The sequence below is a fragment of the Sminthopsis crassicaudata genome, chromosome 3, assembly GCF_048593235.1.
Source record: "Sminthopsis crassicaudata isolate SCR6 chromosome 3, ASM4859323v1, whole genome shotgun sequence".
Lineage (NCBI taxonomy): Eukaryota > Metazoa > Chordata > Mammalia > Dasyuromorphia > Dasyuridae > Sminthopsis > Sminthopsis crassicaudata.
The window spans coordinates 40,339,050-40,365,284 of NC_133619.1; the positions used below are offsets into that span (position 1 = coordinate 40,339,050).

General features: G+C 40.8%; 1 protein-coding gene across 1 annotated transcript in view; it reads right to left on the bottom strand.

Annotated features, from left to right (window-relative positions):
• MCF2L2 (MCF.2 cell line derived transforming sequence-like 2) overlaps nt 1-26,235 on the bottom strand; it is a 277,293-nt gene that overhangs the window by 200,291 nt on the left and 50,767 nt on the right. The window contains 6 exon segments of the mRNA XM_074301954.1: nt 471-595; nt 2,419-2,568; nt 6,793-6,842; nt 6,845-6,908; nt 17,951-18,070; nt 21,622-21,712. Of these exon segments, the coding sequence (XP_074158055.1) occupies nt 471-595; nt 2,419-2,568; nt 6,793-6,842; nt 6,845-6,908; nt 17,951-18,070; nt 21,622-21,712 (600 nt within the window).

Genomic DNA, 26,235 nt, shown 5'->3' on the forward strand with positions numbered 1-26,235 from the left:
CTGAAGCAAAAGAGGTCTAGTGACTTGCCTAGGATCATACAGCTAATAAGTGTCTGAGGCCACATCTGAACTCGTGATGATGAGTCTTCCTGACCATTGGCTTGGAGCTACATGCACTATGGCATTCCCTAGCTGCCCTTTTTCCTCCATGGTTTGGGAGCTGCTAGACTCCCGCCTCTCTAATGTAGTGATTACTGCCTCAGCAAATTGGAGATTTTCAGGGAGCAAGACAAAAAGAGAAGAAAGGCAGATAGGATGAGACCTCACCATTCCATGTCTTTCTTAAGCCCTCAGTGAGGGGGTCAGTGGTGGTCCTACCATTCCAGAATCCATGTGGGGATGAGCAGCCTTAGTGTTTTCAGTAAAGGGTAGGATTTTCTTTTTAAAGGAGAATCCACTGATGCTACTGGCAGCAATCAAGCCACTAGGGTGAAGCAGAAGGAGTACAGGGCAGATCTGTCTTTGCCTACCTTTCGACAGTCAGGACGTTCTCCAGTTCATCAGGGTTGAGCTTGCTGGTGGGGTTCTTGCTGGCTGGTTCTCGGATGCATGACAGTAATGTTCCCCCCTGGCTCCCTGCCAGCTTCAGCTCAGCCTGGGCAGAGAAAAGGCAAATAGACAAACTGACATTTAGGAAAAAAAATATTTGATCAACCTTTAAAAAAAAAACAAAACAAAAAAACCCCGGGATGTTAAATTATTTTTCATATGTGGAAACAAACTGAGGCACAAAAAGGGAATCCCAGACCCAGATCTAGACAGGATTTCATTGGTCATTTAATTTAGTCCCATCATTTTTTAGATGAGACATTAAGAGTTGAAATGATTCTCAAATCACATAGGTAGCAAATTGATGTCTCCAAACCCTTATCCTTTCTACTATTGTAGGCTTTCTCTCCCTAGAAGCTCTTTCTCCCGTCTCTGTCCAGATTGGTTTGCCTGAAGCAAATTTAGGTGAAGCAGCTGGGTTGCTCTTGGGGGTGCAGGCTCACTTCCCTAGAACCAATATCCTCCCCATCTCTGTTTCTGGATGACCTCTGTATGGCTCAGCCTAAGCTGGCTTAACACCCCTCTCCAAGTCTTCTCTATTTCTGCTCTTCCAAGTCAGGATCCCAACAGGATCCCTTTTCTCATTCAAACCTACATCCCCCTTCCAAAGGATCTGCTCTGTCTCAACTCTCAGTGACAGAGCCCAGAGGTTTAACGAACAAATGCTACATTTCTTGGACCCAGATGCCTACTCGTCCCACCTCCCTCATCTTCAGAATGACAATCTATATCCTCATTGCCCTTTCTCCCCACAGGAGTGCTGGAAGCAGCTCCTACAGGTTCTAAAGAGCTGATTGTTAAATATCTGATGTGAGCATTGACATTTCACAAAAATTCAGGACTCAATTTATTGTTTTGGTTGTTGTCTAGACTTAAGAAAGCAATAGAGAAAATGTTAATAATGAGAACAAAACTTAAAAATGTGTTTTGTGCAGTTTGTTTTCTTCCTGAAAACCAGTTGTTAAATATTTATTAACACATGCTTGGAAGAGAATTTCTAGTATTCCCTTCTAATCCAAGTCTACAATAAAAAGAGTCTATGATTCCACTAATTTAGAGTTGAAAGGATCTTTAGAAATCATCTATTCCAACTCTTGGTTTTTATTGACAAGGAAACTGAGGCCCAGAGAAGTACATCACATTGCATTTACACGGCAGCTTCAACAACCTGAGCAAATCCCATTAACCCTCCCAGATTCAGGTTTTCCATCAGTAAAATGGAGATAACAATGACAATGATATTCAGGGGAGATCAGAGATCCAGAACCGCCATTGAGGCCAAATCCCTCATTAGGGCTTTTAAGGCCCTGAGGGGGTAAGTTACTTACCAGGTCAGGAGGCTGCAGAGCCCAAATTCAAGCCCCTTAGTTCCAAAGGGCACAAACCTCCCTGGACCATGCTACAGTAAGTTCTTTGTGCATCTTTAAGCTTGCCTAAATGTGAGTGGCTAATTTTTGTTATTTGCCCTCTTTTTGGCCTTGGACTCCCTTTTGGTGGCAGGAGAGGAGGTCCCAGAATGATTCACATTAAAGCCCCCCTTCTTACATCTGTCCTCCCCCCTTACTCAGGGCACAATGACTAACGTGTCTGCCTGCAAGCACAGCCCAGCACCTGATGGCTGGCTTTGGTGCTCCTGGCCTTCCCTCAGCTCCTGTCCCCCTGCTTCAGAACCCCTCGGGATAATCACTGGTTGTAAGCTCACTGGAAGGGAAAGGAGACAGGGGACCTTTATTTTTAGCAGGAAGCCTTCTTCAGCATCCTGCAGCATTTGCAGCTGGTATCCTACAGACACCAAGTGGAGTCAGCAGCCAGCCTTCCTCTGTCTCCCCCACCCACCCCTGCCGTGCCAGAGACCGGGTGAGCACCCACCTTCAGTTTGCTGTGCTGCTCCGTGTGGGACTGGAGAAGCTGCTCTGTGCACTGGACATCGTTGGGTAGCTCTGTCTCCGCCAGGTTGGTCCCGAAGGTCTGTAACATCTGGGCTGTGGTTTTCACTGTCAGGGCAAAGTTTTCTATGGCCTGAGAGGTCAAAGGCGAGGAAGATCATTAAAGCTTGTCAGATTGGGTGGAATAACATGGCAGAGACCTCCATGCTGTGACTATCCCCATTTCTTCTCCAGTAAAGCCTCAGAATCCAAGAGGAGGAGGAGAAAGAAGAAGAGAAAGAAGGAAAGGGGGAAAAGGAAGTGAAAAAGGAGAAGAAAGAGGAGAAAGGGAGAGAAAGAAGACAAGAAAAAGGAAAAGAGAGATGAAAGGGAAGGAAAAGAGAAGGAGCAGAAGGAGGAGGGGGAAGAAGAAGGAGGAGGAAGAGGAGGAGAAGCAGGAAGAGTTGAAGAAGGAGAGGAAGGAGAAGTAGAGGAAGGTGATGGTATGGAAGAGGAGAGAAAAAAAGGAAAAGGAGGGAGAGAAAGAAAAGGAAGAAATGGGAATAGAGAGATTGCAATTTCATTGGCATAGGAAGCTCTTGGAAAAGTAACTTCACCATCAATTCAAGTGGATGCCTTTTCTGCAATTCAAGGCTTTAGAGAGGTGTCTAAAGTACTGAGAAATGAATGACTTGCTTAGACTCCCATTACAATAAAAAAAGTAATGACAAGCACCACCATTTCTGGAGTTTTACTTTTAAAGTTTACACACCAGACAGCAATCCCAGGAGGCAGGTAGTACAAGTATCACCCCCCCCCCATATCATTGCAGATGGAGGAACCAAGAGTCATGGAGGTTAGAAACTAGATGTGATCACACAGGTGGGAAGAAGTGGGGCTCCAACTGACTCTGAATGAGAACACAGTGGGGATTCCTGCTGGTGCCTTCCAAGAGCAAAAATGAATATATTATAACGTGGCACCCAGTGGGGAGATGTCAAAACAACGCATTGGGGTGGAAAGCAAGCTGGAATTGGTGTCAAAGAAGTGGGCTTCAACTTCAGTTTGCTGCTTCCTTTCTGGGCGACCTTCATTAAGTCACCTACTCGTCTTCTCAAAATGAAGGAGTTGCCTCTGATCTTCCCCCTACTCTAAATCTCTGATCGGAGTCCCAGTTTTTTCCTCTGGAAAATGAAGGCAATGGACTAGATGAGTTTTGAGTTCCCTCAGTCCTATAACCTGGGCCTCAGTTTATCCCTTTGAAAAATGAGGGAGTTGGACCGGATGGCTCAAGAGCCAGGAAGCCAAGATTTTGTTTCTTTTGGGTGGGAGCAAGAAAGTAAATGCTCATTAAGTGAATAAACATTATTTTAATTTAAAAAGTGCCAGGCACAGGAACATAAGCTGTGCTCTCTAAATGGTTTTTTTCTTACTTTCCCATTCACAAAGTTTACCTGTCCCTCACCTATCTCTTCCCATTAGTAACTTCCCCTTTGCTTACGTGCTTTGTAGCTCAATTGGCCTTGGATAAGAAATCTATTCAACAGGGGTCTTTTTGAGACCTGAGGAGGATAAAAACTCTTCAGGTAGGGATATGAGGAGTCCTGGCAAGACCTAGGCAAAGAGAGGGAGGAGGGGCACTGTAGGAGCAGGAGATCCTGCTTCAGATCCACTCTGATCCCTGTTCTCTGCCGCTTACAAGTCACCAAAGGATGAGCAGAGATCAAGGTTTATACTCTAGCAAATAACACAAGTTAGTAGATTCTGTCCCTTGTCTCCATGGTAACTAACCCAGAACTACAACAGGTTCCTAGATTCCAGAGGAACCCTCTGAAGTCATCCAGTCCACCCTATCTTTTTTTACAGAGAAGAAAACTTACCCCCAAAAGAGAGGAAGTATCTTGCCTAAGGTCTAGGGTGAAATTTGGACTTCAGTGAAATCCAGGTCAACTGCCATTTTATACAGTGTTCAAAAAAGTCCAGGGAGTCACACAGATTCTGCCTGAGGCTGTATATGATCCCAATTCAAATATTCATTTGACACCGTGAAAGTGAGGAGCAGAAATGATAGGGATTTCCTCAAAAGTTTGAACTTGGGACCTCCTTAATCTTTGGCAGATGGGTTTGGTGACGTGTTTTCCGTCCACCAAGCAGGGCAGTCCCATCCTTAGGGCTTCAAGGTTGAGAGAGCCCAAACCCACTCAGGACAGAGTCTGTGTCTCAGCCACTCTTTGCCCCAAAAAAGTAGGGAAGAAAGCAAGTGGAAGCCTTAGCTGGAAGAAACCCTTTCTGCCCCTGTTGCCTAAACTGGATGCTTTCCAAGAAGGGGGAGCTGTCTGCAGGATAGGAAGGGAAAAGGGAAAAGGGAAAAGGGAAAAGGGAAAAGGGAAAAGGGAAAAGGGAAGGGAAGGGAAAGGGAAAGGGAAAGGGAAAGGGAAAGGGAAAGGGAAAGGGAAAGGGAAAGGGAAAGGGAAAGGGAAAGGGAAAGGGAAAGGGAAAGGGAAAGGGAAAGGGAAAGGGAAAGGGAAAGGGGAGAAAGGAAAGGGGGAGGGAAGGAAAGGAAAAAGGAAGGGGGAGGAAGGGAAAGAAGGAGGAAGAGAGGGAAGGAGGGAGAAAAGTTAAGAAAGGGAAAGAAAAGAAAAGGCTTACTCTGAAATTTCACCAATAGAGCCCTCCCTTTGGATTTAGGGTTAGGGTTAGAAGGCATTAACTAGAATGTACACTTGCTTCTGGGTAGGAAGCCCAGGACTTTCTCCAGCCTCCCTTGCTAATTTGTACATGAATCTTATCAGATGCCCTTTGTCTAGTGTAAATCCATAGCTTGTCTCTGAGGGCATGAGACAGGAAGACCAGGTTACCTGCTTGGGAGAGAGCAGCCGGCAGAGATGCCCCCAGGACAATAGTCTGCTGGTGGCAGGCTGGAAGGGCAGAGATACCAAAAGATGGTACTAAAAGCAAGGCAGAGAATATTAAACCTGAACTTGGCCACCTCCTCCAGGCTGCCATGGGCTTGACCTGGATTCTATCATCCTGGTCAAAAGAAGAAGGTGTTTATTTGATCACAAGATGTTGGCTTCCCTGTTCCATGTTCCCCTCCACAGGGAAGTTTTGGGTTTTTTTTCCTAACCCCAATAAGGAGAAGAGCTGCTTGCAAATTTGAGGAAAATCAGAAAACAACAAATATTGACTATTGTTATGTTGCCACAACAATCCCCAAATACTGATCAAGCCCCAGTTGTGTTTTATGACATTTTTATCATCAAAGATGATAATAATAAACATTTATGTAACTCTTTAAAGTTTGCAAAGCATTTTACAAATATTACCTCCTTCCATCTTTTGGGGCAGAAGGGGAGGCAATTTGGGTTAAATGACTTGCCTAGTTAGGTTAAATGACAGTTATGAAACATCTGAGGCCAGATTTGAACTGCAGGACTTTATCCACTCTGCCCTAGCTGAGCCTTCATACCTAATACTGGGAGGCAGGGCTGTGAATATCCCCATTTTATAGATAAGGAAACTGAGGCACATAGCAGTTAAGTGACTTGTCCAGAAAACATAGAACAAGGAATGTATTCTAGATGTGAATTCCAGACTTCTTGACTTCAATTCCAATGTTGGACTAGGGATTAGGTTCTTGGAGAGATTGAAGATACGGAGATGAAACAAGAATTTCTCTAAAAAAGGAGATTCTGTTTGATGTCAGAAATCATCCCCCTTTGCCTTCTGTATCCAATCTGCCCTGTGAGATATGGCATGGTCCTTTGGGGATGGCTGGCTACTAGGGGTCTGGAGGTCTTCCACTGTGTTGTCTAGAACCCAGAACTTAGAGTCAGTTCTAGCTGTGTCACAAGAAGCAAATTACTTGTCCTGGAGGCTTTAGCCATAAAATAAGATTATTTATCAGTACCCATTTCACAGCATCATTTGCAGGATCACAGAACCATTGACTTAGACCTGTAGGGGACTTTGGAAGTCACCTTCCCCACCCCCCCATATTTTAGAGAGTAGGAACTTCGAGCTCAGTTACCTAATTCACCCAGAGTCACTAAAACAGGTATCAACCCAGATCTGCCTGATTCCAAATCTAAAGCTCTTTCCACTGAGCTATAGTTTGTCAAGGCAAATGAAATCATATGTAAAGTGCTTTGTAAACTTTGTCCCAGAATCCAATAACCGTTTTTATAATCAGAATTGTTATTAGTACTATCATAACAATAATTACATAATTATTATTCTTACATGGATAATAAGTCACATTATTGTTCTCAATATTATTATTGTTGTTGTTGTTTGCTGTTATTATCCCCTTTCATTCATTCCCTCACCTCCCCCCAGGACCTTCAAGGACAGACCCTTCCCCCAGGTTGGTACTCACTGTTCGATGGTGTATCCACTGTCCGTGACCATATTCTAGAGTCCCCCCAGCTCCCTTGTCAGCTGACTCTTGTCAATGTAGCCATGGAGATCAGAAACAGAGTTCAACATGATGATCTATGAGGACAAATACAACCAATCCCCCAAAGGGGAAAAAAAAGTGAAGGGGTCTCTCTCAGACTGTTTTCCTTCAGGTCACATATCCACTTGCTTCTCTTGGTTCTCCCTTCTCCCCCCAGACAGTTTCTTCACGTTCACTGGATGAGGATGAGCACATCCTTCCCCAACCCCACAGGGATGTATCAGTGTCCCCCTCCTCTGGATGGGACAAAATGAAGAACGCAAAGTGTCATATTGTTCGAGAAGAGGTGAGGAAGAAGGCAGAACACTGAGCCCAGTTCCATCCACTCATCTCACCTTCTGTGTCCCACAATTTTTTTTTTTCTGAAGCAATTGGGGTTAAGTGACTTGCCCAGGATCTCACAGTTAGGAAGTGTTAAGTGTCTGAGGCCAGATTTGAACTCAGGTCCTCCTGAATTCAGGATTGGTGCTCTATCCACTGCGCCACCTAGCTGCCCCCTATCCCACAATGTTTTAATCAAAAACCATGCCTTCCTCATTGACCTTATCACAGAAGAAGAAAAGCAGGTCTGAGAAACTTTGTGAATGAATGATGACTCTGATGGGGACCCACAACATAGAAACTAGGATGTTGGACTCAGATACAGGGAAATCTGGACTCAAGTCTGTGCCTCGGAATATGTGGCTCTGGATGTGTCATTCATCTCTCTACCCCAGGTGACTCTTAAGGTTATCAGAATGAGAGTCAATCTGCATTGGGGGAGGGAATTTCCTCACCAGAAGTTCCAACATCAATTCAATCACTGGTCTAATCCCAAAAGAAAAAGAGAAATTTAAGGCAGGTCAATTCCCTTAAACTGGGAAATATTTCCTGGTTTTATTCTTCATCTTTGTATGTCTAGCAATAAAAACAGTACCTAGGATACAGTAGGTGCTTAATAAGTGCTAGTTTGAGATGAATGGATGATTGAATAGATGATGATCAGACTTTGGCTTGTGATTTCTCTGGGGTAGCAACTTCTCATCCCTCCTTTTTCACTCCTACTCTTTATTGAACCCCCTGAATTTTAAGAATCACTAAACCATTCATCACCCAATAGCCAACCTGCTGATGGACCTCTCTGAGCTTTATGGGATTGGTCTTCAGGAAAACCTGGACTTCAAGGCAAAGATAGCCAGGGTCATCTCTGGACTGTAAGAAGGTTTTAAAAGGAGGATCTTAATGAAAGAGCCCACGCTGTGGCTGCCAAAATCCATGTCAGATTTATGGACACCCCCAAACCTAAGATGAGAAGCCCAATAATGGAACAGAAAGGATTGATTCTGGGACATCTTCAAAGAAGTTTAAAAGTGGTAATTTTCTTTTAACCTGTTAAAGAAACACTGATATACTGGACACACTGATTTCTCTACTGAATTGAAAATGAAGGAGATATTTTATTTGAAATCCCTTCAGTGAAACCCAAAAGCAAGGGACTTAGTCTGCATTCAGTAATTCATTCAGTATTCAGTAAGTATTTAGTAACTATTATATGCCAAGCACTGTGCTAGCCACAAGAAATGCAAAATAAAATTAAAAATATTTCCTGCTAAAACAAAACAAAAACCAAACCAAACCAAAAAACAAATACCTGGAAAGTCCTCTATGAACAAAGTGGAATATACTGTATGTAAATTAATAGCAATGTTCTGGGAGGAGCAGCTGTAAATAATTGTTATTCACCCACAACTACTTCTGATGAAAAATCCTGTCCATGTGCGGAGAAGGAACTGATTGTGTCTGAATACTGACTGAAACATTCTGTCTTTCTTTTAAATTTATTTTTTGAGGGTTTTTATTTTCATTAGGAGATCTATGTTTTCTTTAGCAACCTGACTTTTGTGAAAATGCTTTGTATAACCTGACATGTGGTTTCTTAATTGCGGGTAGGGATAAGGGAGAGAAACTAGAACTCAAAAATCAAAACAAATATAAAAATGGTTTTGAATATAATTGAGGAAAAATATTAAATTAAAAAACAAACCAACAGTCCCTGCCCTGAAAAAGCTTCGAATAGGGAAAGAGTCTATCAGGGTTTTTTCAATATTACTCCATTCTATGATAACACACAGGAGACAGATCCAATGAAAGGTTGATCCAATAAAAGATGAGGTAGCTAGGCGGTACCACAGTGGATAGATAATATATTGGATCTAAAGTCACGAATTCCTGAATTCAAATTCAGCCATAACATTTAGCTTTATGACCCTGGCCAAATCACTTAATCTCAATCCCCATTATCTTACTCAATTATAAAAAATGGGGAGATAATACTAAAATCTACCTCACAGGGTTGTTGTGAGGCTCAAACAAGAGAGTATTTATAAAGTGCTTAGCACAGTGCCTGACTCAAGACAGTCACTTAATAAATGCCCATTCCATTCTATTATGGACAAACAACTTGAGGACAGCTACTGGTACTTACTAAATGTTCCTTGGTGGATCATTTAATGATCATGGCTCTAAATCCCTATCCACTCATTCTCTGAGATTTAAAAACAAAAAATAGAAAAAAACAAAAACAAACAAACAAACCTTCTGCAGAGTAACCTCTTACCTCCAAAACATTTCCCCTCAAAGCACATTCCTTTCATCTAATCTTTGACCTTTCTCCTTTGCTTTTTGCCTTTCAGCTTATTTCTTGCAAACCTGTTTGGCCACCAAACACCTATTCATGAATATATAGGATCAAAATATTGAGAAAATCAGAAAGAATTTGAAAGATCATAACCCTCCCATTGTACAGATGAAGAAACTGTGATTCATAAAGAATCACAGTTAACGTAGCTAGAACTGAAGGCATCTTAGAAGCACTGATCTAGGCTGAATTTAAGTGCCCTAGATCACCAAGGCAGAGTACAGCAGACCCCAGATGGGACCCAAGTTCTCATTCTAACTCTGTGCTCTTTCTGCCATATTGAGACACTTTCCACGGAACCAGACATGTACCTCGCTGGCATGATAGCAATCCCTAAGTGGTTCCTGAATCCTATGAGTCCTGTTACAGATGTTTGAAATAGAACAGAAACCATAAGTGCCCATCCAGAGCTTAGGGGAATATTGGAATGTCGCTGGAAAATTCTGGAGCTAAGGAATAGACAGTAAACCTATTTTTATACTGAAAAAAAAATTTATATATATATATATATATATATATATAAAACAAGATAATTTTTCATATAAACATGATTTTATATGTCATTTCAGAAAGATAGGGTATTGTCTGCGGATAACATTACCCCGATGTAAATAATCAACACTAATATTAACTTTTTGTTACATGTCATAATAAACAGTCTTAAGTAGTAGATAGTAGATAATAATAAATATTTCTGATGCGCTTTAAGACTTGCAAAGTGTATTCTATTGGTTATTTCATTTGAGCCTCAGAGCAACTCTGGCAGTTATAGGTAGTTGTAGAGATAAGATTTTCCCCATTTTTCACATTAATAAATGAGGCTTAGAGGATAAATCTAATTCTCTCTCTATGAAAAAGCAAGAGGGAAGATGGAATTGACGTTTTTCATTTTGGCTGTTTCTGTGTATCCCTGGGAAAAGATTTAATGAGAAATAAGGTGTGTTTAATGGTGGATGAACCTTGGAGAATGGGTCTCAATTTGAAGACCTCTGAAAATCTCTTTTTAAAAAAATATGAATTGTGGATAACAGAGTGTTTTATGAGGGCGAATACCCAGTTTTCACGTTGACGTGAAGCCTGCTTTGGGGGGATGGGACTGGAGGAGGGTGAGTATTTAGTAGAGAAGGGTAAAGTCCATTTCTGTCTGATAAGGTTTCCCATTCTGGTTTATAGACTTGTGTTTCTCACCTTGATTAACCCACTAAGAAGCTTTGACACTTCACTGTGAGGTGGTCACATCAGGGTAGACACTGAGTCCCCTCTAGCTCCAAATGCAGGGTCCCATGTGTCATATCCCCTTCGGAAGCCTTAGATTTTGGATTCTAAAGCTCTACTTCAATGGCCAGCACTTAAAATATCATTGGGGAAATCCTCCTTTACAAGGTTCTAAATCTACACAATTCCTAGAACAGCCTAGAAAATGTTCCTGCCTTATACATCTGGCCATGTTTTTGAGCCAGTTCAGGATTCCTCTGTGGGGCCAGAGGAGGTAAGTTAATATTTAAAGATTTAAGATCAAAGTCAGACTTAAGGCAACCAGAGTGCTTTTGATGGCACTCCCCCGGTCTGGACTTTTTTCTCTGTTGCCTTTGAGCAGGGCTTAAGATTTTCCCTTTTCCTGAATTCTCTCTTTGTCTCCATTTTATGCCCATGCCTTCCCTCCACCTCATTGGATCTTATCTATGTGCCTCTTCCACAATCCCTTATTTTAATTACTTTTGGATAATGGCTCTTCTAAAAATAAGAATTTTTCTAGCTGAATACAAGATGTTAACAAAATTAAAAATGCATTTCACATCCAGGAAAGGAAGGGGGCCAAGCAGTTGTCAAGGAGACGCCCTATGGTTTCTTGGAAGCTGGGTATGCAAAGTCCTGTTCAACGCATGTGATTTTCCCAGCACAGGCTGGAATCTTGTTGTCTGAGAGAGGCTTCCAGGCTGCTCACTCAGCTCTCTGGATGGCCAGGCTCAGGGTGGGGGACGTTCTGGGTCACGGACTCTCTCTCATGACTGACCCACCTGGTATTCTCTCTCTTAGCTTCCAAAGGGATTTTGATGGGAGAGGCTGGATACCAGAGTTTAACATAGGGAGGGGCCTGATTTCATCACAAAACTTAGGGACTTAACAAACTCAGCTTAAAAAAAAAAAAATCCAAACCCTAAAGGCTTGTGATGGAAATTTTAAAAGGAAAAAACAGCAACAGTAAGAGTTGTAAATCGAACACACAAGGGAACACAACTGATTGGATGTGGTGGAATATGATGAAATCTAATTTCGCTTTAAAAAAAAAAAAAAAAAAAAAAAAAAAAAAGCTTTGGTTGTGTGTGTTTTGAGTAGAGACAGGGAGTTGCTCTTCTGAACTTACATACACAGATTTGCAGTCTACGGATGCACACGTGCTTTGAAAATCCCTAACTTGGGATATTCTGTCCCCATGCGCAGACCCTTTGGTGGCTCATCAGCCTGGCTCGATGAGGTGCCCCTTGGTGACCAGCTCTCTAATGGTGAGCTTCTTGGACATATGGGAAGAATTCCGAATATAACAGGACTGAAGGGAACAGTGATTTAGCCAGCATAGCCAACTGTCTCCTTCCTGTTCGTCTTTCTATAACTATCTACTCTAGCAAATATATCTGTCTATTTACTTATTTCTATCTACCTGTCCATCTGTCTATATATCTAGGTATCTATCTTATTAATCTACTTATCTCTATCTTCTTTTCTATGGAACCATCCATCCATGTATCTCTCTACAAAAGACTCAGTCCAGAAAGCACTCTCTTCAAGACTCTTAGTCCAGAAAACATCTAGAAAGCACTCTTTTCTAGACCTCAGTCCAGAAATCACTCCTTTCCTGAACTCAGCCCAGAAAGCACTCTAGAAAGCTCTCATTCTAGAGAGTACTAGAAAGTACTACCCCCAGACTCTTATTTAGAAAGTGATCTAGAAAGCACTCTTTTCTGCACTCTCAATATGGAAAGATTCATTTCTAGATCTTCACTCTAGAAATGCATTCCTTTTCTAGGCTGTTAGTCTAGAAAGCCTTTTTTTTCTAGAATCTTTATCCAAAAAGCACTCTAAAAGGTATTCTTTTCTAGACTTAGTCCAGAAAGCATTGTAGAAAACACCCTCTCTAGACTTTTATTCTAGAAATTACTCCCCTCCCTCAAACTCAATCTAGAAAGTGATCTAGAAAGCACTATTTTCTGGACTCTCTAAAAAGCATTCATTTCTAGATTTGCACTTTAGAAAGTACTCCTTTTCTGTACTGTTAGTCCAGAAAGCACTGCAGAAAGCACCCTCTTCTGGACTCTCATTCTAGAAAACTCACCCCCAACTCTCAAACAAAAAAGTGGTCTTGAAAACACTCTTTTCTAGAATCTTAGTCCAGAAAATACTCTAGAAAGCACTCCTTTCTAGACTTGCAATCCAGAAAACACTCTTTTCTAGACTATTGCTACAGAAAGCACTCTCCCTAGATTCTCAATGTAGAAATTACTCTAGGAAATTGCTCTGGGCTCTCAATCTAGAAAGCACTCATTTCTAGATTTACACTCTAGAAAGCATCTTTTCTATAGTGTCAGCCCCAAAGCATTCTTTTTTTAAGACTGTTATTGCAGAAAGCACTATAGAAAGGACCCCTTCTAGTCTTTCATTCTAGAAAACACTCAACCCTCTCCAATTCTCAATGTAGAAAGTGGTCTTTTCTGGACTCTCAATCTAGAAAACATTTGTTTCTAGATCTTCAATCTAGAAAGCATTCTTTTCTAGGCTGTCAGCCCATAAAACAGTCTACAAAGCATGCCTTTTTAGACCATCAGTCCAGAAAGCATTCCTTTTCTAGAATCTTAGTCCAGAAAGCACTCTTCTAGACTGTCAGCCCAGAAAGCATTTTTCTAGATTCTTAGTTCACAAAAAACTCTAAAAAGCACCCTCTTCTAGACACTCATCCTCTGACTCTCAATTTAGAAAGTGATCTAGAAAGCATTTTTTCTAGAATCTCTCTCAATCTAGAAATCACTCATTCCTAGATTTAAGCTCTAGAAAGCATTCTTTTTTAGATTGTCAGTTTAGAAAGCACTCTTTGTCTAAACGGTTAGTCCAGAAAGCATCCTAGAAAGCACCTACTTCTAGACTCTCATTCTAGAAAACATTCTTTTTTAATCTCTCAATCTAGCAATTACTCTAGAAAGAACTCTTTTTCTAGACTGTTAGTCCAGAAAGCACCCTCTTTTAGACTCTTATTCTAGAAAACACTCACCTCCCCCAATTCTCAATCTAGAAAGTGATCTAGAAAGCACTCATTTCTAGGTCTCCAGTCTACAAAACACTCCTTTTCTAGACTGTCAGTTCAGAAAGCAGTCTAGAAAGCACCTTTTTTTAGACTCTCATTCTAGAAATCACCACCCCAGACTCTTAATCTAAAACATTGTCTAGAAAGCACTCTTTTCTGCACTCTCATTTTAGAAAGCATTCATTTCTAGATTTGCACTCTTAAGAAGCACTTTCCCCCGTAGACCCTTAGTCCAAAAAGCCCTCTTTTCTAGAAGCTTTGTCCTAAAAGCACTCTAGAAAGCAGTGTTTTCTTGAACATCAGTGCAGAGAGCATGCCTCTAGAATCTTAGATCAGAAAGCACTCTTTTCTAGATTGTTAGTCCAGAAAACACTGTAGAAAGCATCCTCTTCTAGACTCTCATTCTAAAAAGCACTCCTCCCCAGACTCTCAATCTAGAAAGTGGTCTTGAAAGTACTCTTTTCTGAACTCTCAATCAATCTAGAAGGCATTAGTTTCTATATCTGCACTCTAAAAAGCATTCCTTTTCTAGGCTGTTAGTCGAGGAAACACTCTAGAAAGCACCCTCTTCTATACTTTCATCCTAAAAAACACTCACCCTCTCCCGACTCTCAATCAAGAAAGTGTTCTAAAAAGTACTCTTTTCTGGACTCTAAATCTAGGAGGTCCTCATTTCTAGATCTCCAATCTAGAAAGCTCTCTTTTCTATAATCTTTGTCCAGAAAGCACTCTAGAAATCACCCTATTCTAGAAAACATTCACCCCCTAACTCTCAATCTACAAAGTGCTCTTCAATTTAAAAGGCACTCATTTCTAGATTTCCAATCTAGAAACTACTCTTTTCTAGGCTGTCAGCCCAGAAAATACTTTACAAAGCACTCTTTTTCTAGATCATCAGTCCATAAAGCACTCCTTTTCTAGACTGTCAGTCCATAAAACTCTTTTCTAGAATTTTAGTCCAGAAAGCACTTTAGAAAGCACCCTCTTCTAAACTCTCATTCTAGAAAACATTCATCGCTCTAGAAAGTTATCAAAAAAGCACTCTTTTCTAGAATCTTTGTCAAGAAGGCACTCTAGAAAGCACCCTCTTCTAGACTCTCATTCTAGAAAGCACTCATTCCTAAATTCTCAGTCCAGAAAGTGCTCTAAAAAGAACTCTTTTCTGGACTCTCAATCTAGAAAGCATTTATTTCTAGATCTCCAATATAGAAAGCATTCCTTTTCTAGACTGTCAGTCCAGAAAGCTCTCTTTTCTAGACTGTTAATCCAGGAAGCACTCTAGAAAGCAGTTTTTTCTAGAACATCAATCCAAAAAGCACCCTTCTAGAATCTTAGACTAGAAAGTATTCTTTTCTAGAGTGTTAGATCAGAATGCACTACAGAAAGCATTTTTCTGACTGTTAGTCCAGAAAGCATTGTAGAAAGCATCTTCTTCTAGACTATCATTCTAGAAAGCACTCCCCCCAGACACTCAATCTATAAAGTGTCTAGAAAGCACTCTTTTCTGGACTTTCAATCTAGAAAGCACTTGTTTCTAGATTGCACTCTAGAAAGAACTCTTTTCTAGACTGTCAGAACCAGAAAGCACTCTAGAAAGCACTCCTCTAGACTGTTAGTTCAGAAAGCACTCTCTTCTAGAATCAGTCCAGAAATCTCTTTAGAAAGTCCTCTTCTAGATTCTCATTCTGGAAAGCACTCCCCCCCTAAACTCTCAATCTAGAAAGCAATCTAGGAAGCACTCTTTTCTGGACTCTCAAACTAGAAAGTACTCATTTCTAGATTTTTCACTCCTTTTCTAGACTTTCAGTCCAGAAAGTAAGTACACTTTTCTAGAATCTCAATCCAGAAAGCGTTCTAGAAAGCACTCTTTTCTGGATCGCCTTTTGCCTTTCTTTGTATCCTCATTTTGTAACACAGTGCCTGGCACATAGAAGGTACTTAACAAATGGCAAGAGAAGGGAATAAGCCTTTATTGAATGTCTACTCTATGAAAAGCATTGTATTAATCACTTTACAGATATAATCTCATTTGAACAAATGCTTGTTGAGTGACCAACAATAAAGAAAAAGTTCTTGCCATCAGGATAACAGTGTTCCATTCAAGTTCCAATGAAGAATCACCAAGGAAGAGGAAGATTATCCTCAGACATACATATTCACATATGTACATGCCACTTGTAAAGATCTTTCTATAAGACACTGGGAATAGATCTGGAACTTCACCAGGTTTTTCTAATTATCAAATCCTGATCTCCTAGGAATGTAAATTTCAGGAGTTGTCAAAAAGCACCAAGTTATCATTTCTATAAGAGGAAAAACCAGGCATGGCTGGTTTATGGAAAGTATAAAGAGTTTTCCTGCACTTTGAAGGTTGATTTAAGTTTTTTTAAATGATTTTTGTTGTTGTTGTTGTTGCTGAATTCAGGATAATTGAATCAGAACCATCTGGGCTCTATTTCTTTTAATGCTCACTTCAATTCTTAAACCCAGGGGAAAAGTTATTTGGCAGAGGGGAGAATGGGAGCAAAGGGAAATTACTCTGAGGTTGGCTTAATTCCACAGGGTACAGAACAAATCATCTGATAAGTAAACCAAAGCAAAAACCCCAAACCAAAAAGGGAAGCAAGAAGAAAATGAAAACCTTTGCCTCAACATCCAGTCATCACTTGGGAGTGTTTTTTCTTCATTCTAGCTCTCAAATCTTTTCACTTTCCATCTGCCTGTATCAACTCAGGCTCAAATCCTAATTACCTCTGCCCCCCACTTTGTCATTGCCACTTTAACCGACCTTCCCATCTTTACTAAGTACATGCTTACTGTTTTGAATTGAATTGAACTGAATTAAATTGAATTGAATTACTCCCATGCCCATAGCTCCTAATATACTCTGCCTTGAATTGTTAAATGTTTGCTATACATAGGTTTCTTCTTTATAAATAGGCTCTAAGTTCCTTAAGGTAGGAATTCCATTTTACCTTTCTGTATCTTTCATACCGTGTAAGAAGCAATTGTGCAAAATACTTCTATATTTGTGACCACCGCCTTCCCATGCTCATCATTCCTAGTTTAATCCTGGGATTATAATGCTATAAACATCATTTTCAGCGCACACACATGCACTCCCCTTCTTGGAAATCTCTTAAAATTTCTTGGATCAATTCCAAACTCTTCAGTCTGCTACAACACACCTTCCAGACCTCACTTCTCACCACTTTCTCAAGTTCTCTAGTCAGGTTTCTCTCCTTCCTCCAGACTAAAATTCTGCCCCCTCCTCTTTGCCAATCTCCTCACCTTACTTCTAAGGCACACCGTGATCTGGGACTACTCCAAAGCCATAGTCATCTTTCCTTTTGTTAAATTCTTAAAACACTTTTTTGCTTTGTCTAGACCTGTCATTTTATTGGTGTAGGGAAATCCTGGTCAGGACTCATCTTCTACTCATTTAGTTAACACTTTTTTTTTCCCTGAAAACCAGTCTTTTAGAGCATTCCCTAGGACACAGAGGGTTAAATGATTTGGATCTACTGATTACTCCACACAATCTCTTGATTTCATTTATTTTTCTCAGTAGAATATAAACTTCTCCTTGTTTTTCAGGTTCTTAGCACAGTGCCCTGCCCATAGGAGGTACTCAGAAAATATGTGTTAAATTGAATCGAGACTAAGCCATTGACACCTAAATTATATACGCTGCTTTGGATTGTCAGTAATATTTTTATGAGCATATTGTCTTGTCCCTGGAATTAGACTATAAATCTCCTTGGCTCTGAGGATCATATTTTATCTTTATATCCATGAAAAGCATTTGTGAAATATTTGGTGCCTGAAAAAGGAAGTTAGGAGTAGATGGAGGAAGAATAAAGAGGAAGAGGATAAGAAGGAGGAGAAGAAAGAGGAAGAGAAAGAGAAAGAGGAGGAGGAGAAAGAGGAGGAAAAGGAAGAGAAGGAAAAAGAGATGAAGAGGAGAGAGGAGAAAAGGGATAGGAATAAGAGGATGAAAAGAAATAGGAAAAAGAGAAGAGAAAAGAAGAGGAAGAAAAAGGAGATAAGAGAAATAGAAACAGAAATTTTTACAAAGAAAATGGAAAATGGAAGGGTGTGCTTACCGGTACCTTCATTTTAAAGTCATCTCTATAGAGTTTAATGCCAATGTCAGCGATGGTCCTTTGGATAAAGCGAGATGGCCGAAGGACAAAGACGAGCTGCAGGTTTCCTGGAAATGCTCCCTGGAATGATGAAAAAAGCTCATGAGGAAAAACATCTTACAGCCAGGACTCCCTTGCATCTGAATCTCATTCGAGGTGATGCAACTGGCCTGGAGTGAATCACTAGGAAATAAAGGGGAAGGTCAAGAGGCCCAGAGAAGTGCTCCAGTTGGGCCATTTTGGATGGTGATGGAAGAAATCTGGGAGGCAGATCAAATGAAATCATCTCTGTGATATATGGAAAAAGGTAAGTTCTTAAGGGGCAGGGACTCTCAGTTGGGCATGGGTTTTCCCAGCTACTAACATGATAGTCAGCACATAATAAACACAATAAATATTTGTTGAGCTTTCCCTGAGCACCAAGGAAACAAATAAATACCTGTTGAATTGAGTAGCACATCTCAAATTATACTGAAACCCTCCTAAGTCCCTCCTCTAGTTTTCTTCCAAGGCATTCAGAGCTCTTACACGAATTGTAGTTTGTGATTTCTTCTTCTTTCTCAGACTACGGTAAATTTACCGTTCCACATCCTCAGGACATCTACCAGTTGTAAACTCTCTGAGGACAGGGACTATCTCCCTTTCATGTGCCTTTGTCCCCAGGTTTAGAAATCTGGGTGCAGAGAGCGGATTCCCTCTGCTCAGGGTATGTCCTTAATCTACTTAAATGTCTCAGGCTAAGTACAGAACTCCATTCAATGGTTGCTATTGCTAAGAATTCTGTCACAAATTGGAGGTGATTGCTATATTAAGGTTTAAGGTTTAAGAGGGGAGCACAAAATGATGAATTGTCAGATCGCCAATGAGAGGACTTGACTCTTTCATTCAAACATATATATCCTGTGCCATATCTCTTAGGTTCACTAGATATTAGATTATTTACTAAACTGATCCTCACTATGGTCTCTTGTAGCACTAAATCTGAACTCATTCTCTGCAGAAAACTAACGAGTTAAGGGAAATGAGCAAAGGGAAGAGCTAGAGGCTCTTCACCCCAATGGGATCTCGGGTAGACCCCAGTAGCTGAAGGTACTGAAGGTGAGAAGATCCCATTAATGATGGGTACCATAACTGACCCAACATCCACTGGCCTGGAGGGAACTAGGGGTCTTTTGGCAGGCAAACTCTGCTGGAGAGTTCTTGGGATAGAGTAGGGGACACAGAAAAACTGCCATGACCCATCTTTAATTGACTGTGACTAGGAATTTTCTAAAAAGGATATCAACTCTATTTAGTTATTCTTTTCCCTATTCTTTCCACCCACCTCCCTTAGGTCAACTCTCCCAAATTTTATGTCTTGGGAGTAAGTGAGCAAGAAATTGTTATGAGACTCTGAAGTTAGAATCGTATTCTCAGGATGCCAAGTGTGGGTGTAGCCACTAGAAAGGATAATTCTACAGCCCCAAATAGACTCAAGTTATCAAGTTGTTAGGGTGGAACAGTGTCTTCCCCTCCCTGTCTCTTAAGAACAGGGATTCTAAACCTGGGGTCTGAGAATCTGTTGATTTAAAAAAAAAAACAACAACATATTTTTATAAAAATATTTAAAACAACAATATTTACATGCAATTGGAAAAGGATAAAATATTAAAGTTAAAAAGAAACTAGATTTTGATGTAATTATTTTCTTTTGTAATCCCATGCATTTTATTTTATGCATTTAAAAGCATTTTTCTCAGAGGGGATCCATAGACAGCAGACTGCCAAAGGGCACCTTGACACACACACAAAGTTAAGATCTCTTAGCCTAGGTCATGCTTGCAGGTAACCCTCCAAAGAATCTGGAATTTTGCTAAGTCACATCATGATAATTAGCTGGAATTCTATGTATCCTGAAGCACAACAAAAAAAAAAAAAAAAAAAAAAAAAAAAAAAAAAAAAAGTGAGAAGAGAGGGCCAGTCTTATCATCAGAAAGAAAGACCTGGATTTAAGTCCCACCTCTGATCATTCTTGGCTGTATAAAGTCACTTAACTCTTTGGTTTCCCAGGCAACTCTTTTTTTTAATTTTCAAAATTCTTCAACATTGACCCTTGCAAAACCTTGTGTTCCAAATTTCCCCTCCTCTCCCCACTCCCTCCTCTAGATGGCAAGTATGTTAAAACTATATGTTAAATCCAATATATGCATACATATTTATACAATTATCATGTGCAAAAGAAAAATCAAAACAAAAAGGGAAAAAAAAACAAGAAAGAAAATAAAATACAAGCAAACAACAAAAAAAGAGTGAGAATGCTATGTTGTGGTCCACGTTCAGTTCCCACTGTCTTCTCTTGAGGTGTAGATGGCTCCCTCCGTCACAAGACTACTGGAACTGGCCAGCCAATTCTTTAAAATTCTAAAACAGTGAATGTGTATGGATACAGGATATTTCCAATCGGAGACTTCTCCACAGCAATGAAATCATAGACAATAATAGCTAGCATTTATATAACACTTTAAGTATGCTAATTGCTTTATAAATATCATATCATTTGAGTTTCATAACAACCCTGGGAGGTAGATATTATTATCCCCAATTTACAGATTAGGAAACTGAGGCTGGGAGTGGCTGTGTCTTACCCAGAGTCACACTGGCTAGTTAAAGTGGCTGAGTCTGGATTGGAACTCAACTTCCTAATTTCAAGTCTAGATCTAGGCTGTCAACAGATGAAGGAGAGAAGCACTGGATCTACCAGGAAGGAATTTCTTTCTTTGACTCCTCTCAGGATTCCACTTGAGGGCAGGTGGTGCACTATCTCCAGCCTTCCCCACTGCTCAGCTTTGCAGGTCAGCTCCCTAATGCTGCCTCTATTGCCTTTGTCACTCAAACTTTAAGAAATCAAACCCTTTTTATTCTAAAAGGGAAGGGTGATGAGGAGGGGCTGGGAGGAGGGGATATGGACAAATGCATATCTGAGAGCATCAGAATGCACTCACAAACCACAACTGCAGGAAAAACAAACAAACAAACAAAAAACTTTTCAATAAATAGTCATTCCCACCCTCCCTTCCCATGATTTGATTGAAAAAGAACTAAAGAATTATCAGTTAAAAGAAATGAGCATAAGGTCATAGTTTTACACTAAAAGGGATCTTAGAACCCAGTGCCTTCATTCTGCAGATGAGGGAACTGAGCACAGAGCTACTGAGTGAGTTGCCTGGGGTCACACAGCTACTAAGGATCTGAGATAGGATTTGAACTGAGTTCTTCCTGATCTCTCTTCCTAAACCCTCAGAAAGAATAACTTCCATACACCCTTCCCACTCTGACCTCCCCAACTCCACAAGGTCTGTGCTGCACTCAGAGGATGCTCTTGTATTTTTTAAACACAGATGCAATATTCTGCTTCATCTATTCATGGCCAAGAACCCTGGCTGCTCCGCTCCCTCTGGGACCCAGGATTTAAGTGAGTTCTTTTAGTATTCAGTATTTAGTATTTTCTGACACGTTCCCCAGTTTGTCAGCTTACAAGAGACCGGGGAAGCATGCTTTGCGGGCAATTGGAAAGGTCCCCTTTCCAGGTCAGGAAAGCTTACGTTTTCTCCATCATGAACAGCAGAATAAACACAAACATCATGGGTACTCACTGCGATTCGGGTCAAGGATGCCTTTACGGAGCTCCATTTGTCTCTCCTTCTGTCAATAACAATGATGAACCCAATGCTGGCAGCCTCCAGACTGCAAAGAAACAGGAAGAGATGTGGGGGGTTACAGGGATCCGCAGGAGTTTGGGGTGACCACAGGAGCACAGGAGACCTAACTCCATGCCGCTGATGGGGTGGCTCCGAGTGCCCCTGCCCAGCCCCAGAAAGCAAAGGCAGCTCTCACTCTGTACCCCGAGGCTGCCTAGCAGCCTTCATAAAACATGCATGTTTTATCCGTTCATATCTCTCAGCTCCTGCATCCCTGCCTGGGAAATGCAGGGATGTGGGCTAAGGCCACATGGCTCCATGGCTGAACATGCCGGGGGCCGGCAGATGCCTGGGGGAGGCGGACACCCCCATCTTGGGCCCTGTCATGTTCCTCCCTAAACACTGACACGTCATGGGGCTGGGGTTGGCTCCTTCTCCTGAGGATTCCATCCGAGCTGTGGGAGAAGGCAACAAACTCAGTGCAGAGTGCAAATGGCTCACCAAAAATCAGGAGGGCGAAATGGAGCTTGCATCAGAACAGGCATGAAAGGAAGACCCCCAGTCCCATCATTCGCTGGCTCCCTCCCCTGATTCTCTGTACAGGGAGGGGTGAGACCAGATAATCCCAAAGTCCCTTCTAGCCCTAAATCCAAAGATATTTGGATCCTTTTAAAAGCAAAGCCTCCAGGATGGACGGTTTCCTCCCTTTCTTATTCTTCTCAGAACATGCAAAATGCCCTACATAAAGATGCCCTTGGGGCACCTGGAGTCAGGAGGACCTGAATTCAAATGTGGCTTCAGACACACTTAACACTTCCTAGTTGTGTGACTCTGGGCAAGTCACTTATCTTGCAATTGCCTTGCAAAAATAAATAAATCATCAATACTCATCAATATAACATACATTAAATGCCTACTCTGGGCCAGGCAAGGTTTTGGGGCAGAAAGAGAAAAACAAAACAAGCTCTCCTTCCAAGGAGTTTACATCCTTTCAAATGAGATAAGTATAGGTCCAATTACGCCTGGTTCATTCTTAGGGGAGCACAGCACAGAGAAAATCATGGGATTTAAAGTCAGAAAACTGTTCACCCATTTTTTCAGTTATGTCTGGCTCTTCTTGATCCCACTTGAGGATTGCTTGACAAAGATACTTGAGTGATTTGCCATTTTCTTCTCCAGTTCCTTTTATAGATGAGGAAACTGAGGCAAACAGGGTTAACTGACTTGCCCAGGATCACAGTGTCTGATGTCACATTTGAACTCAGGTCTTCTAACTCCAAATGTTCTATCCAGTGCTACTCATTAAAAAAAAAAAAAAAAAATTGGGTTCAAATCCTGGGTCTTGCTGCCTTTGTGACTTTAGCAAGTCACTACCATTCCCTAAAACTCAGTTTACCTATCAATAAAATGGGGACATTGGACTAAGGTCCTCTCCTGTCCAGAATCCTAGGATTTTTTTCCCTTCTGTTTAGCCTGAGAGTTTTTGAGGCACTCCTTTTATTCATTTCTTTATAATATTGTCACTTTTATTTTCCTAACTTCCAAGGTGACTATAATTTTTTTTAAGTGCCAGAAATCATAAGACATAATTATTCAACTTGTTTCTTAGAGAAAATAGTTGTAAGAATCCCTTGGGGGAAGGAGGTTGGCCATGGGAGGAGTGGCTAATTGGAGCTGAGCCTTGGGAGTTGAGCAGGGAAGAAGACATCAGCTGAGCTTAATCGAAAGAAGAAGTCTTGTATCAATATCAATATATTATGTCATAACAAGTTATAGAGGCAGGAATGTGTCTGTGGGGATAGAATACTGGACTTTGAATTGGGGAGATCTGAGTTCAAATCCTGCCTCAACTATTTATTAGCTGTGTATCCATAGATCAATAAAATAATTTATCTTTCTCGACTTCAGTTTCCTTATCTGTAAAATAAAGAGATAATAAGAGCACTTCCTTTCCAAGATTTTTGCGAGAATAAATGAGATCATGTTTGTAAAGCTTTGCAAGTTTGGCAAACTTTAATGGGATATATAAATGCTGATGTTACTGTGTGTGTGTGTGTGTGTGTGTGTGTGTGACCACATGTTTATTTAATTTTTTAATTTTCTCCAATTACATGTAAAAACAATTTTTACCATTCTTTTTTTTTTTTAAACTTTGAATTTCAAATTCTCTCCCTCCCTCCCATCCCCTCTTGTTGAAAAGGTAAGCAATTTGATATAAGTTATACATGAGCTAGAAGCCGATAATTAAACATGGGAGAAAGTGAAAAGAGGGACTAGGATAGAGTCTCCAGGGCCAGCAGCAGTTAGTAAACTTGATATGGATGATGAATGAACAAAGAAGATGGAGAAAGAATGGTCAGATAAGGAGGGGGGAGAACCAAAGGTCTGCAAAAACAAGATTTCCTATGACCAAAATTTGCAGCATGAGCACATTGGCTCTCATACATACCATTACATGAAAAATGCATTAGAGTTACAGATGTGCTGTGGAAAATCTGAGGGGATGGTCATTATTGGTCAGGGGGCAGCAGAGAAATCTGTGGAGGAGGAGGGAATATGAGCATTGGGCTTTGAAGGATGAGGAGGAAGTTAACAAGGGAAGAGGAGGAGGAAGAGGGAAAGTATTGAAAAGATGGAACCATCTTGAAGAAGGTGAGAACAGGATATGTTTAGGAAGAGCTCTGTCCTGCCTCATCTGGGTACTGAACAAATGGAGAGCAAAACTAGGAGATAAACTTGGGAAAGAAGGCTAGTGCCAGTGGCAGGAAGCCATAGTTTCCAGACAGAGGAGTCTGAACTTTGTCTAGAAGGTGATAAAGAGCCAATAGACTTTTAATCAGAGGATTGACATGGCAAATTTGATATATTAAAAAAAGATTATTCTGAGAGTGACATGAAGAGTAGATTAGAATTAGGCAAGAGTAGAAACAACAGCTGGGACAGTTAAGTGACAATGTGGTTGGAATACTGGCCCTGTAGTCAGAAGGACTTGAGTTCAAATCCAGCCTCAGACACTTACTGATTGAGTGATCATGGGCAAGTCACTTAATCCTGTCTGCCCCTGTTTCCTCATCTGTAAAGTGAGCTGAAGAAAGAAATGGCAAACTGCTACAGTTTCTTTGCCAAGAAAACCCCACATGGAACTGTGAAGAGTCAGACACAACTGAAAAATGACTGAACAATAATAAAATATTTAGACATTGTGCTGATCACTGCCTGCCTTCAAATAGCTTACATTTTTACTAGAAGATACAGTGTATAAACAGATAAGTAAATACAGGACAGTTCATGGAGGGAAAGAACTCTAATGATTAGGAGGATTAGGAATGGCTTCTGGTAGAAGATGAGACCCAAGTTAAATACAGGAATTCTAAGACACAGAAGTGACAAGAGAGCATTCCAGATATCAGGGGCACCCTGTGCAAAGCTTCCAAAGTGAGAGATGGGATGTTAAATTCAAGGGTTAGGGTTAAGATAAGATGGTGACTCTAACTGAAAGGTAGAGTTTGTGAAAGGAATAATGTGAACTAAACCTAGAAAAAGGATCAGTAAGATACTCAAATGAGAAGCTTCTCTTTTATTCTGGAGATGATGGGGAATCACTCAAGGATTTTGAATTGGAGAGTGATGTAGTTAGGTCTATGAATACCAGGAAAGTGATTTAGCAATTATGTAAAAGATGAATTGAAGCAGAGAAAAAATTAAAAGTAAGAAAACCAAATGAGAAACTCTAAGAAGGGTGATGAAAGTCTCAACTAGAGTTGTAGCTTCATGAGTGAAAAGGAGGGTGTGACTACAAAGATACGTTATAGCTGGTAACATAAGACGTGACACCATGATGATTCAATCATAGATAGAGAATAAGGAATGAGAGAAGGGGAAATGAGGGTGGACTAAAGAGATAAAGTGCAATGAATCATAGAAGGTAAGTTTGTGCTGGAATGTTCAAGAGTCAGACTCAAGTTTAATCTTCTTTATTAACAATTTCTCCATCACTCTCTTAAGTTTAGGCCATGAACAAAAAAATAAATCAAAATCTGATTTGTGGTGTTTACTGACTTCCAAGGTGTAAATGCTGACACTAAAAATTGAACAATCAGTTTGAATTGGTTCCAACCCAGTCTGGGATCTTAATGAATATTTAATCCAACTCCCTCATTTTATAGATGAGAAAACTGAGTATCAGAAAGGCTAAATGATTTTCTTGAGGCTATTTAAGTATTCATGGCTAACATGGAAGAAAACTCAAAATGCCTGATTCTCAGGTGTGTTCTTCCTACTAACTCAAGAGTGCTTGATGCTTTATGAGAAACCAATCTGGAGTTTCAGATTGGCTGGAGATTTGGAAACCAGTTTTATAAAAAAGAAAAAGGATGGAAGGAAGGAAGGAAGGAAGGAAGGAAGGAAGGAAGGAAGGAAGGAAGGAAGGAAGGAAGGAAGGAAGGAAGGAAGGAAGGAAGGAAGGAAGGAAGGAAGGAAGGAAGGAAGGAAGGAAGGAAGGAAGGAAGGAAGGAAGGAAGGGAGGAAGGGAGGAAGGGAGGAAGGGAGGAAGGGAGGAAGGGAGGAAGG